This window comes from Dermochelys coriacea, chromosome 7, assembly GCF_009764565.3.
Source record: "Dermochelys coriacea isolate rDerCor1 chromosome 7, rDerCor1.pri.v4, whole genome shotgun sequence".
Lineage (NCBI taxonomy): Eukaryota > Metazoa > Chordata > Testudines > Dermochelyidae > Dermochelys > Dermochelys coriacea.
Window position 1 is genome coordinate 15,470,603 of NC_050074.1, and position 15,141 is coordinate 15,485,743.

General features: G+C 42.3%; 1 protein-coding gene across 8 annotated transcripts in view; it reads right to left on the reverse strand.

Moving 5' to 3' along the window:
- The window catches only part of SUMF1 (sulfatase modifying factor 1), a 78,772-nt gene that overhangs the window by 45,223 nt on the left and 18,408 nt on the right, over positions 1 to 15,141 (reverse strand). For 6 of the 8 annotated variants that reach the window (XR_006283010.1, XM_038408937.2, XM_038408936.2 and 3 more), the window contains exons 2-3: positions 13,654 to 13,827; positions 10,902 to 10,976 (exon numbers count right to left, since the gene is read on the reverse strand). Coding sequence is in view for 7 of the 8 variants with exons in the window: in XM_038408937.2 (XP_038264865.1) it covers positions 10,902 to 10,976; positions 13,654 to 13,827 (249 nt within the window). In the remaining variant the exon portion in view is untranslated. The remainder of the gene's footprint in view (positions 1 to 10,901; positions 10,977 to 13,653; positions 13,828 to 15,141) is intronic. The other 2 variants (XM_043519902.1, XM_043519900.1) reach the window with 1 other exon arrangement.

Genomic DNA, 15,141 nt, shown 5'->3' on the forward strand with positions numbered 1-15,141 from the left:
TGGTTCAATCACCTGAATATTTACATTCCCCATAGTCTCTGCTGTAGAACTAAAATCTCTAAGAAACTACAGTAAGGGTACAGTACACTCCTCTCATGAAATTGTGTAGACAGGAGGACACAATTTAATCATACTGCAAGGAGAATCATTAACAACAAACTCACTCCTACAATTTCTCCCACATCCATGAAGCAATTTGCGGAACTGAGGCATAGTCAGCTACTGCCACCTTCGATTAAAAATGAAATTTCTCAGAGTCCTATTTACTTTTCCAGAACAGTTTGTGAGTCCCTTATTCCACCAATAGCTTCACTGACTTCCGTGGGACAAGTCAGCAAAAGCCAGCAGATTATTCTGGCCTTTGGCGATATTGTCTAGTGATCCATTCTCCTTAGGCAGGTTAGGGATTAGAAGAAGTGCTGTACTGCCAGGGCTGGATACATTGCAGGGGAAAGTTTGTTTGAAAAACAAACATTTCCCTTGGGTTTCTTTAAATGATCATGAAAACATTTTTATTCGTCTTGGGTTTGTAACAGTTTTAGAAAACTCATTTGCCCCAAATTTTGGCTGATAGCATCCCTTCAAATAAAATCTGGTAAATTGCTTTATGGATAGTAACACGTAACTGAGTAACCTAGGTTTGCTTTCTGAAATCTCATTTCTCAGGACTTTGTTCTTGAATCTGTTCTGTAGATCAGTTTGCAAGTGAGGCTGAATTTTTCATTTCATCACAAATTCTAGTTTAGGGGTGGTCAAACTTACTGACCCTCCAAGCCGCATATAACAATCTTCAGAAGCTCAAGACCTGGAGCAGGCCTGCCAGGGCTTGCAGCTTCAGCCCTGCTCCTGCTGAAGCCCAAAGACCTCCCTCTCCGCTGGGCAGTAGCCAAAGGCTATGTGTGGGATTTTTGCCAGGATTTGCAGGCCCTGCTCAGTCGCCTGGTGCTGCTGGGCCCCCTCCCTGCACAGCAGCTGCTGGAGCCCGCAAGCTGGAAGCTGCAGCTGTGGGGAGATGCAGTGAAAAAACCTGGGAGCTGTAGGGAGGAGCCTCTGGGTTAGAGGCTGGACATGCCTGGGGGGGACATGACTCAAGCTGCTGAGGGGGAGTGGAGGGGGGAGCTGAACCTTGAAAATTGTGCCCCCTCTCCCCCTCACCCCCCAGCAGGCACCAGTCTCTGGCAGAAGCCTCTAGTCCTGCCATAGGGTGCAAAGCCAAGTCTCCCTCCCCCCTGCTCATGCCAGTCTGGTAGGTGGAGAATGGGGGAGCGGGGAAGGGGCCACTCCATGAGCCACAGTTTTATTGTGAAGAGCCACATGCAGCTCAGCTACCCCTGCTCTAGTTGAATCCATCTTCCACGAACCATCCCATGAGGCTACATGGAGTTCATGGTTCAATCTCATTTGGATGCCAGTATCTAAGCTCCTTTTTTTGAATTGGAAAGTATTTAAATCATTGTGCTAAAACCTTAGAGAGAGACTTTGGGCTGGATTCACAAAGCAGCTTAGCTGAGGTGATGCTGAGCATTGCCATGCCTAACTATTAGGCACCTAGAAAAATCACTGGAATTCCTGAAGCCTGACTTAGGTGCCTTGGCTCCCTATACAACGAATGGGGAGAGATAAGCACCTCAGAATAGGATTCACAAAAGACAGCATGCTAGGAAATGACCCACCTAAGCTAGACCAGGGTAAGCCCCCTGGCAGTCCAGGCCAGTTTGTTTACCTGCCATGTTCTCAGGTTCAGCCGATCGCAGCTCCCACTGGCTGCAGTTCGCTGCTCCAGGTCAATGAGTCCTATTTACTCTCTCAGCCCCAGAGCTATGCATCAACTGCAGGAAAGATAGGTGCTTCTTTAAGTCACCTGCCGACCCAACAAGCATGTTCAGAGCTTGCCTACTAGATCAGGCCCCTATACATAAGCATGGGTGAGAGGAGACGGGCAGAATATCTCATAGCCCCAGTGGTTAGGGTACCCACCTGGGATGTGCGGCAGCCCTAGTTCAAGTCCCTCCTCCACTTGAGGGGTAGAAGGGATTTGAACAGGGATCTGCCACCTCACAGGTACATGCCTAACCACTGGGCTATGAGATATTCAGGTCATTCTGCACAAACATGGAAGGTTCATCTCTCATAGGCGTCAGTAATCGTAGCAGCCCTGTGTGCTCAATTTCACTTGCACAGTCCAGGCTGCTAGAATCAATGTTTATTACGACTGCACTGTGGCTACCATATGTAGGTCAATTTGAATGGTTATTATCAGCTCCCATCAAGGTCCTGCCCTAGGTCAGAGTCCCAAATAGATTAATGTAGTGCAGTGACAAGGCTTGGTGATTCAAGTCAGAGACAGCTTTTCAGATAGAGAGATTAAGGATACACAGCCCTGGAATATTATTATTTCACCTGTTCTGCAAGCGATTTCCTTACTTAAAGGGTGTATTCCATTGAGCATAAAGATCCTGTCCTGTCTCTCTCACACATACATATGCAACCCTCCTTTCCTGGAGGATTCGGGGAATTTTTAACAGGCTACAGTTGTACATGTGGTCCCTATATTTAAAACAAGCCTCCACCCAAATCAATCAAAGGTGTTTAGATAAATGCACCTTCTTCCTTCACTTGAGCCAGACCTCTCCCCAGCTAGCCCTTTCTTTTCTATAAATACACTGAAAATGGCACCGACATGACCTATTTCTATTCAACACACCATCTCCATAGCAACAGTCTTATGTTAAATTGAAACAGATGTAACTGACTGCAGAGAGACACATTACAATGTAAATAGTTTTCAGAGTATCAGCCGTGTTAGTCTGTATTCGCAAAAAGAAAAGGAGTACTTGTGGCACCTTAGAGACTAACAAATTTATTAGAGCATAAGCTTTCATGAGCTACAGCTCGCATCCGATGAAGTGAGCTGTAGCTCACGAAAGCTTATGCTCAATAAATTTGTTAGTCGCTAAGGTGCCACAAGTACTCCTTTCCCTTTTTTAATGTAAACAGTGTGAACTAAATATTGCTTCAAGGATCAAAACAAAGAAGAGACCTTTTCTAGTCATCCTTCTGTCAGATACCAAGGTTGTCATAGTAGCTGCCTGAAAGAGTCAATCTACAGATATGATTGTTATTCTTGTGTTGTTGCAGAATATTTTGCAAACACAAAGAGGTGGAAACAAATACTCTATAATTACACAAATAAATTATATTTCATTCTCATTCTTAAAACTAACTCCACCAAATCTGAAATTAAATACATTCAAATTCGTGAATTAGAAAAGTAAAGTCACTAACTTTTTTCTTCCACTGGATAGCTCTCTTACATGGCGTTGCTGGCTCTTGCAATTCTATCACAACTCACAATATTGGGATTGTTTTTCTCAAAGCCCCGCACCTGAAGTCCTCTGACTGCATGAGAATCTCAGCTTTCACTTGCAAGTAAATAAGTAACTTTCCAGCCTTTAACACTGGAGTAAAGCTTAGAAAGGGGCCCTCTTACAGGCCCCAAAACAGACTGTAAATGAAAATCATGAGACTTCAAAAATAATAGAATTTAAGAAAAATCTCTTGATTTTTGAACAGCCAGAGTTGGCAATATGGGACAGTTAAGAATTTGACAAGATGAGAATGTTAAAATGATAGTTAGGAAAGGGCTCAAGATTTAACTGAGAACCAAAATTTTACTTTGATGTAGGGACCTTTTCCTTCACAGAAGCATAAAGTGTGCTGTATTATTCATATACAGAGCAGGTGTGCAGCTCCGAGAAAAGCAGACAAAGTTCACACTGCAATGAACCAATCAAGTTCTGGTGGTCAGGAAGTTTTTTGGGTTAACTTTGCAACAAACAAAAGGCTTCTCTTTCAACAGCAGCAGGAGCACTGGCAAGAATACTACATTTTTGCTCTGCAATTTGCCTTTGAGCTTGCTGGATGCATTTGAAGCGTGCTGCTCTTTGCTTGCTCATTGGCAACATATACGGAACTCCAGAAAGACCTATGGGTTTCTATTTTTCCAGTGGTTCAGCAATCCCTGGTCATCCACAATCCCATGCAGTACAGATACACTATGTGCTGCTGACTGTAACTGAAGTAGTCAGAGTCATCCTGCAACCTATTAACATCATAATCCTACCATTTCTATAGAAAAAAGAATCGGTGGTATTGTCATCTTGTATCAGTAGACAGCTCTAAATGTTCCAATCTTCTGCAACTAGTAGACTACTAATTCCAAAAGTATCCCAGAAGCATAAATGCAACAGAGAATGTCCTATAGGACATAACATTTAAGTAACCCATGGTTTAGTGACCTCATCTAGAAAATATGACATCTGCCAAACACAGAAAAAACAACAAAACAAAACAAAACAAAAAAAAACCCTAAACCCTGCAAAGGCACTAAACTGTCCTCCTTAAAACTCACGTTTGACCCCCCTCTCTCTGGTACCTCTGAACACTTTTTTATCACCTTATGTGACAGGCCTCTTGCCTCCCTCTGGGACAGAATCCAGCAATTTTCCCTCTTAAACTACAGCCTCCTGGAACCAACTGTGACTGCTCAGCAGGCCTGACTAGATTCAGCTGCCCTGCAAGACTCCCCTTATCCCAGAACCATCTTTTCAAAGCACAGTATTGCTTAATCTCGACAGTAGGAACACAGCCTACCAAGAGAAAAGGGTTTAACACAATCAGCAGTCTGTACATACCTAAAACTCAGGCAGGCCTGCTCAGCTGCCTTCCCCCTCCACCCCGTTTCTGGGTCTGGGATTCAGTCTGATTCTCCACAGACCCCATCTCTCCCCCTCCACATCACAGGCCCTCAATTTATCACACCCAAACAAACTTCTTTGTTCACAGTTTCCAGCCTCTTTTTTTCCAGATCCTGAGGTTATGAGTCAGGATTCAGCATGGTGGAGCTAAAAACTTCAAAGAGATTGACACCTGCATTATCTTTAAAGCATCCCTTGTAACCATATAGCAAACACAAACAAACATGTATTGTAATAATAAAATACAGGCAGCTTCCACAATGACCCCTATCGCAACACCCAAGAACGCTTCAATGTCAGGACTGCTGCTTGTTATACAAATAACTGTTTAATTATTACCTTGTCCTCCTCATTTGTCTCATCCTATGTTTAGATTCTAATTCTTCAGGGAAGGGAATACAGATTTTTGTTATGTTCACACAGTGTCTAGCGCAATAGGGCCTTGATCCACAAGAGGCACTTCTAAGATTAGAACTATCTTAAGTTATAACAATATTGACTAGGTTTGTATACGGGGGGGGGGGGGAGAGGGAATAGAGTTTGATGGTCTAAAACTTGATTCACACATGGCAACATTCACAATAAAAATCCACCTGGATATTTTTTTTTTACTCCTAGTGACAGGATAATCCCAGTTTGCAGTCATCAGTCCACAGACATTTCCATACTGAACATTAAATGCCTCCTAGAAGAAATGGAAAGCATACAAATCCATGCATTTAACATTGTATAGCTCCCTTGTTCTGAAACTGTCTCACAAGTTTTCTTCTGACCAAAATTAAAAAAAAAAAAAATATCAAAAAAAAAATCAAGAAGATGTAAGAGTTTATCTTCCCCAGACCTGGAATGACAAGCTCCCACTTCTTTCCAGTGAATACATTTAGGAACCCTTTGATTTACATTGTATTGAGAGGGGAATACAAGGTGTCATCCTTGTTACTTTCTTCACGGCAGCTGCACAAAGAGCTGAAAGCTTGTGCATTTTCTCTTAACAGCTTGCCAACTTCTTTACTGGAAAGTATGCCTTAGTATCTTTCCACTGAGCAGAGACAATCCTTGAAATTACTTGTTCTAATGTACATTTGTTAAAAACGACCCAGGAGTGGAGTAATAGCACATGTAAACATCCCCCCATGCTGCTCTGCCAAGAGACCTCTATCCTGAACAACCACCCTGACTACTGTAGTACTAAGCTCTCATACTCCACCACTGTATCTCAGTTATGAGTTACAACACCTCCTGTCATTCAAGACCCCAATTAACCATAACAAACCACCTAAATTATGACCTACAACACTCTTCTATTTTGGATCTGCTCCTTTATTATGTAAAGGAGTTATGCGAAAACCACTTAGAGGACTCAAGTCAGGGTTTGACTCTTGATCTCCAGGAAATCCAAACCCGATGTTTTGACTGCTAAGTTATCTCATCTTCTGAGCTGGTTCGCTAGCTTGTGCCAAGTCATCTTAGCCATTTCTGATCTACATGCACTTTTCCAGAGCTGCCTTTTTAAAATATGAGCTATCCTTTAGCACACGGCCACCTGCTCCATATTATGAGGATTGCCTGCCTGCTTCCAGAGTCCTTCTTTTGGGATTCTCTGATCACTGAGCTAGGCAAATAACCTCTCCTTGTCAGACAGTCAAACACCATTGGGTTTGACATCTATCTTTGGTCTCATTTAGGTGTTTTATGCCATACCAATACTGCCACAAGAACATAACTTCCTGAAGAATTTTCTCACTACGTTCACACCTCACTTTTATTGCCTGAGGGCTTGTCACACCAAAAAAAGCCAAACTCTCAGAAACAAAAAACTGACACTTTTCTCTAGTGGATCAGGTCAGGGTCCATTAGGTCTGGTATCGTGCGGCTGGTAGTGACCAGTGCTCTATGTTCACTCCAGCTTCCCGTTCAGTGTGTTGGCAAGGGGTTCCCTCTATCATATCCGCCTTCAGGATGCATTATACACTGTGTGACTTACAGGGACATTAGCAGCATCCACAGGAGATACTTGTGGCTCCAAAGCTCATGTACTGTACTACACATGCTGAACACATCAGCTGACCCAGTTCTGCAAAGACATGAAACAAGCCTTTTTAACTCTGTCATCTTCCCGATTATTGATCTTGGTGACCCATGAATTCATGCCACTTAGAAGTCCTTTCTGTGCTTTATTTAGAAGCTTACCTTATTTCTGAATAGACTGCTGTTTAGCAAGTTCAGCTTGTTTTTAATGTATAAGTTTTATTAGAGTGAAATTATAAGATCACACCTCTTAACTGCATATTTTATTTTACGCCCCCCCCCAGCCCTGAGAACCCTGCAGTTCTTTCCAGGCACACTCAGAAAACTGGGCTTTCAGGTGCTGTTATTTTTACTCAGGTGCTGTCACAACTGCATCAATTGTGGAGACATGATGGACTCTAGACATGAACTCATTTCACTATGGCGTGCAAGCAAAGGGATTACATTTGGTAAGGACAGTGCACCTGTAGGTGCAGGCATTTTCTAGCCCAGCACACCAGGTGGATGCCAATTGCCTGGGCAGCCCATGATAATTCCCTCCATTCTCTGCAGGGAAGGATCCAACGCCTATGGTGCTCTGCCAACTGATGGGTCCTTTGGAGGGACCAGTACTGATTTCAGAAAAATCTACACTACATGGAAATCCAGCATCTAAGGTAACCAGCAAGACCACCAAGGGGTCGATATCCAATTTGAATAGAGGGCCAGCAACTCCAGCACTATCAGGTCAGTCACTTCTGCTGCGAGAAATAGAGCTACTTCACCACAACAAGACCACAGTACACATTTCCTTGCCACCTCTATTAGCTTCCCCACTCCTCAGTGACTTAAACCAGACTCAAAGCTTATTGGGGGTGACTGGGAACCTCTGAATCATTCACTGTTGATCTCTGTCTCACTTGGATATCGAACAAAACAAAACCACTCCAAACTGAATACTACAGATCTAGTGATACAGTAAAACAATTTTCTTATAAGCTACTTCTACAGGCTCAATGCCAATGAAGTACTAATAGACATGCCCATCCCTTCTGAGTGAATCACCCATTTAGGATATTCTCCAGGCAGGCTAATTCTCTGTCTACACCAATGTAACTCTTTTCTAGCTGCATACATGCAAGTCATAGTTGCTGGAACTAGGGGTGATGGGAGTGCTGCTGCCCCCCCCCAGCTTGAAGTGGTTTCCCTCATATACAGGGTTTACAGTTTGGTTCAATCACTTTCGCTCCCCCACTACACAAATCATTCCAGCACTCCTTTGCAAGTCTTTGTTTAGGCAAATGTAAGAAGATGCTCCTCCTCCTCCCAACCCACATACAATGCTTGTTCAAAACTACAGACATTTTCTTTACTTTCTTGTAACAACACAACCAAGGCCTCACAGGAAATATCCTACTCTAAACCAAAAGTCCACAATTTCAAGCATGGTCCAATGGCTAGAGAGTTGGACTGGAACTTAAGAGACCTGGGTTCTATTCCCGACTCTACCACTGACCCACTGTATAACCCACAAGTCATCTGTCTGTAATTGTTCCCTCTCTCACTTTTGCTCCTGGAGCAGGGACAGTCTCTCACTTGTATTGGAGCAGAATCTAGCACAACGGGGCCCTGATCTTGGAAGGGTGTCACTGTCATATTAATAATAAGTCAATATCACTGCTACTATAGTCTCCTTTATGGAAATCGATAAATCCTGATCACACAAATGAAAATCACCTGTTTAAAGCTGGATTCCCTACTATGCAGATGATTTGAAGGTTGTGGGGGGGGAAGAGAAGATCAAAAGTTGCTTTTCCACTTTTTATTTTCTAGATCCCACACATTTTAAGGGTATACTTTTGTCTAAACTATTAACAGCGGCTTAAAAAATGCCAAACCACAAGGAAGGCCAGTCACTGCTCCCCTGGGCAGCTTGCCAATGTAATCAGCACAATATCTTTTTCCATGCCTAACCCGAGGATGTTCCGCATGCCAGTGACTTAGAAGACATCCTAATAATAAATACTGAAAAACAAAAGGAAAGTCCTCTAAAAGTTACTCTAACCAAATACGGAAAATCCATGTGGGGAAGCAGCAGAGAGGACCAGTTTGGGCTCCATGCCAACTCTTCAGCACAACTCTGCTGCTATTAGCATTATGGCCAATACTCGACAGTTTGGATACAACATCAAGGCAAGTGGCTCCCAGATACACAGTATTTGTTTATACAAAAGACTACAGCTAGGCTACAAAAGCACTCACTTTAAAATACTACAGAATGAGGTTGGTTTGCTTAACCACAACCTGCTTTGTAGATTTCTGCAGCACAGCACCAGAAGGCCAGTGTGGATTGCACACAACTCTGGAACATTGCCTGCCAGATTTTATATTCCCAGGCATATAAGCGATCCTAACTGTGATCCAGTGACTGTATTTCTTCCACCTTCAGCATCTGCACACATCATTACTTATGTACTGGAAGCTTTAGGTGTTTTGGGTTTTTTTAAACTTTATTAAAATTCAATATGGTCTAATACCCCACAATCCCCAAGCTCTGGCACTGCATTACAATACGCCTAACAGCCTTACTCCAATCATATTTCTTTCCTTGTTTTAGTTAACAACAAAAAGCTTAGGCTATCCTTCAGTTTCAAGAATGATGGAACAAACTGCTGTTATGCCATTTGCAACCCATCAGATTCACATCTGCCATGAGTTTTCAAACTGTAGCTGAAAAGCCTCATAAGCTCTTCCCTTCCTTTTCATTTATAGGTTTTGTTTCTTCATACGGCAAGTAAAAGTGTGCAGTGTTAATTTTACCTCATGTTACCATTTCTGTAGTGCTCTGTACAAGGTCCTTGCTCCTGGGCATAGCATTTTCCCCTAAAAGCACACTATGCACTTTGTAAGATGAATCACTTTTGTGAAGGTTAAGTGTTAAAATACCAAATCATGTGTCTTCAACAGTCTGCCAAAATAAAGATCTAAAACCCTCTCACGTGGTACCCTATGCAGATGTTTAAGCGAAATTTAATACTCTGCTGCTCCTCTTAGTGCTATGCTGCTAAGGGGGAAAACTGCTCCACCTTAAGCAGAGAGAGGAAAGGTTGCAATCATCTATATAGCACCAGAACACTGCAGTAATATGCCTCTCTTTTGAGGGGGTGGGGGGGGAGAGGGGAAGCAAGCCATTTGTAGAAGGGTTTTGTTTCTGCAGAGAAAGCCCACATTGCTAAGTTCTATATTGCTCATTTTTAGGGCGTCCTTGATTTTATTTTATTTTTTTAAAAGGTGCTAGTTATGTTTTAAATTCACTGACCACCACTTGATCATCTCCAGAGGATTGCCACACACTTTTTAGACATGAGATAACCCTTACAACACCTGATGGTAGGTATTATCCTTTTTACAGGTGGACTGATTTATTCACAGCAGATCTAGGAACAAAACACAAGAATTCCCATCGTCAGTCCCACTGACTAGCGCATATTCCTCTATGACCTATAATCTAGAGAAAGGCCCTTTGTCACAGGAAGGCCTATTTTAAGTATGTGGATTAATTTTTAACCATTCCCTTCAATCAGTAACTTTAGGCTTCTCTCCAATCCACTTTATTTCTGATAAATGGGGCTTGAGCCAGGAAAGCGTGGGCAAGTACTGTAATATATTAGACTACAAGCACTTTGGGTAAGGACTACCTTTCTGTTCTTTGTACAATGTCTTGCACATGGGGTCCTACTCCACAACTGGGCTCCTAGAGACAGCCACAATACAACTAATAATCTTGTCAAGTCAATATTTATTACACTCTTATGCTTGTATTGATCAGAGCACTGGGGGCAGTGGAACTGGAGACCAAGCCACATGCATTTTTAAGGAATCACTTATTCCCAGTTTGAAGCTCAGGTCACTGGAGGTGACAGAGTAGCACACTAACCCTCCGTACTACCTAACCCTCAAAGCCTATTATTCTCCTCTTTGTCTTACTGAAATCCAAATCCTCATGGCAGATCCCAATATTCTTGTAAATGGATTAGGATACACAGCACAGCTTAATACTATTGCCTCAAGTCTTAAAGCATCCTTCTTTGTGGTCACTAGTCAGGCTCTCTACCAGTTGTAAACCACATTACTCACTGCTTGCTGGATTTCAGTCTTCACTTGTTTGCTCAACATACCCTCAAATACAAAGGAGTCTCCAAACTTCTCCGCCTAGAAGGAAAAAAATATATATACTGAATTCAAGCAGATTGTAGGAGTCCATTGGAAGTGTTTTACCCCTAAAATGCCAGCATAAGAAAGCATCAAGTGGGACCATTAAGGAGATAATAGACTTAAATTAATTCTTTCCAATAGGAATTCTGAGTTTGCTTTAAAGCAAACAATATACTGAGCAGAAGTACAGTGGATGAAAGGCCAAATTACCCAGGGATATAGTTGTTCTTTAACAGTCACTGATATAAAGTGCAGACCGACTGAATTAGTGAAACAGATGACAGCTCTAAGAAGTCCTGCAACCATTTCTACATCTATTAATTGGAAAGCTTTTTAATTGTCCTGATTTGCTTTTAAAAAGCAATACTGCAATGTACATAATATTAATAGTAAGGAATCTATTCCATTAATCTTCCTTTACTTTGGAAGTCATACAAAAATAATTAAGTGGCATAGTTTACTCGTTTTCAATGCTCACTGGCTCCACATACTAAGGTGTTGGCACAAAACCCAGAGGACTATTAAATTTAATCCATTTATCTTAACATTCTACAATGCTACCTCATTTTCAGAAGGAAAAACAACAGTGATTAGCCATTTCGCTAACTCACAATACATGAGGTGCATCAGCACAGCAAAAAGTATTTTAATACCTGGGTTGGTTTATGAGGAGAGTCAAAACAGGTTATTGGTTAAAACCAAAACAGGTTAAAAACGACTGTCTTTCTACTTCATTGCTGGAGTTTATCAAAACAGGCCACCCAGCTGTGCCCACTGTAGTCAAGGTTGCAAACCATTGTAATCTTGTTTCCACATTCTAATAACTTTCTGAAAGAGTCAATTTTGGGACTGAAGATTCCTGTACATTCACCACTCAAAATCCAGATTGTGCAGAGTTTGGACAAAATCCCTTCAGCCATTTGACTTAGCAACAAGGAAGGGAGAAAAAAAAATCTCTTTTCCTCCCTCCATCCCTTTCCCATCTGAAGAATTTCCAGCCACTTTTTCCAGGGACAGGGCTCAAACTAGAGTGCCTGAAGTTTGATCTTGACAGGGGTCTTCACTGAGGACTAGTTCCTTAGCTTGTTGAAAAAAAAGTTATTTTTAACAGGATTTATGAGCAACTGAAGATTGCACCCTGTGCATAAACAGAAAGCTACAGAAAATAATCACTACTGGCTATACTGGAGACCAAGTTAGCCTTTTGCTGGAGAAGAAAAACTCATTAAGCTAGTATTATGTTTACCCGAGAAAAATCAGTTATGCAGACAAATGTTTTTTTTACAGACAACAGCTCGGCTGCTTCTCAAGAACCTGTAGACTCAGTGCTGTTTATTCTAGCTCTGAATATATTTTTCCAAATCCCATGTACAAAGTGGCCTTGTGCCAGGGTGTTGAGTGGAACATCTAACCATTCCATTTGAAATCATCAAGTAGAGCCAGAAATAGATTTCATCCCACAAGATAATAATACAATGGGCATTGGAGTGTAAGGCATATTCCAGAAGCTGTTTGCAATGAAGAGCCTGTGTTCAAACTTAAGTGGATTAAGTGACTTTACCTCAATTACTGAGCCAACAGCTCAATGAGTACAAATTGGTTCCACTGATATAAGAACAGCCCTCTGCCTGAACTTTATGCAAGAAGGGTGAAGGGATTCTCGTCATCCAAATCAGTTTATCAATAAAATTCTGCTTCCAAGAGCGGGCCTCCTCTCAAGCCTGAATAGTTACTGATAACTTGATTTTGGCTAGATGGCTTACTTGTATTACAGAAAGCACACCAGGCATGTCATCACAGCTTCTGAACTAACAGAAAAGATCTGGGCCTCTAGAGTGGGTTACTGTTTCTCAGAAGAGGAATGGATACCTTGTATTGCCCAGATTGCTAGAAAGCAGCCATGTTTGGCCAGCCTGCAGTTTCTCCAGCTGTCTCACTGTCTGGAGTACTGTGTCTTAAACTCCTCCCTAGACACATTAAGGTGGTTTGTTAAAAGCATGCATTTAGCAATCTCAATCAGGGCCTGTCGATACCAAGGATACCTACTGGCATAGCTGCACTGGTCCTAACCCGTGCTGACGAGCAGCACCAGTAAAAGCAGGGTTTGTAGTGGCAAGTCTTGCTAGGGTAACCTGCACCAGCACAGAACATATACATTGGGGGGTTGTCTTGTTACATCAGCCCAACTACACCAAGACACATCATTATAACCAGATGTCTATCACCCAAACTCAGTCTACACTGCTTTTCCTAAAGAAAGCCTGCCTGAATTCAAATACCTAGAGCCCTGCTGGAAATACAACACACCATATTCATAACTAGTCTAATGCCACTGAAAGCACATCAGGCATGAGTTTGGGCCAAGGTCTTCAGCATGTGCTGTCTGTGGTCCATTCAGTTTAAGATTATTTTCTCAGTTAAACCAACCAAATACTGTGTAAAAGGCATTTGCAAGGTGTCAACAGCCCCTTTTGTGGGATCCTTTCCCATCTAGAAGAGGTTAAAAGCAAAAATTGTTTAAACTTGCCACCAATTTGGATAGAATATATTTGTTTCTAGGGCCTGTAAATCTACAAGCAAAACATAGAATGTGGCCTCCTTTGGGAAAAGAGTTGAGCCTGAATTTCCCAGAAGGGTACTCTGACAGCTAATCCCACAGTAGCTTTTCTCTTACCTCTGTAACATAGCCAGTGGCATTTACAAATTTCTCAAACTCTGCATTGCTGACCTCATACCGATCCATATAGAACTGGCTAACATGGACTCTTCTAGCAGGCCATTCCCCATCTTGCTGTATTTCAGGTTCATCAGTACCCATTGTGAACATTCCTGTTGGAATAAGGGCCATCTGCAATGGAAAGAGATAGGACTGAAAACAACTGCAGCCATTTTTAAGTTAAAGAGAGTTTGCCATTGTTTTTCCATCATAGACTGGGAAACAAGGATCAACACCGCCTTGAACAACACTTTCTTCATGACTAGAATATAGTTCAGTAATTAACAATTATAATATCTGGAAGGTTCTAGGTTTAAAAGTAAAGTAAGTTGAGATGGTCTCCAAGATGAAAAGTGCAGTTCCAATCTACCCCACTCCCACAGAGTCCCCAGGGATTTCAGACCACTGCTTAGATCCAGACCTATCTCCAGATGAGAGAGAAGGATGCCACTGTCACTGTGCCTCCTTTTTGCATGTGAAGTATTAAGAAGCAATCAATGAAAATTGCATTTTGCTCACTGCAAAAGGAAGAATCCTGATTTTTCAATCTGGTGCAGAGAGAAAACTTGACATGTAGATGGACAGCATGGAGATTATGAAGCTGCAAAGTGTTCTTTTGAGGACAAAGCACAGCCTACCTGTTCGCATACTAAGTGTATATGGGATTTTATTTATGAACTGATAAGTACAGCATTCCATCACTGCCTAAGGTAGAGACAGCACCTGCATCTCAACATTGCATCAAAAGGTATACGGTAAACTTACAATGAATTAATATTCCACACTGTGCAAGGCTGGTCTGGAGCTGTAGCATCAGGCTCGGGAAGTAAAGAAACAATGCCATGAAGGAAAGCCACAACTCTATCTCAAGTTATAATGTCTCTTTATGGCTTCAGCCTGTTTTTAGGGAAGACACACCCAGGCTTCCCCTACATGTGTGTCACTGCAAAGAGTCCACTGCTAAACCCCCAGCAGGCTTCAGTCAGTCCCTACCAACAAACTGACAAGAGATCAGATAGTCTCACCCAAAAGACCCTTCAAGCAGCATGCAATCCTCAGCAAATGAAAAGCAGGCTGTTCCCACAGTTCTTCCACCAGCACCCTGCCACCTGACTCTGGCAGGCTCTTGGCTCCGTTCCCCATGGGGATGAAACAAGAAAGAGGGAAGGAAAAAAGGACTCTAAGAGCCACCAAACCCTTCCTTTTCCTGTTCAAATACCTGCCTTGTTGAGTTCAGGGCGAGGGCTCTTTTGCTCCAGCTGGCCAGCGACATGGGTTGCCAGGGAGGTAAGACCCTCTGAAGTGAGGTAACCCCCTGATTTGCTCTAGTGTGGGATACATGCACCTCATCATACAAACCCTAGTTGCATCCAAGACATTATTAAGTGATGGGACTGGAGAACAGGGTGAATTGATTTAAATCACTAATTGTAATCATGATTTCAA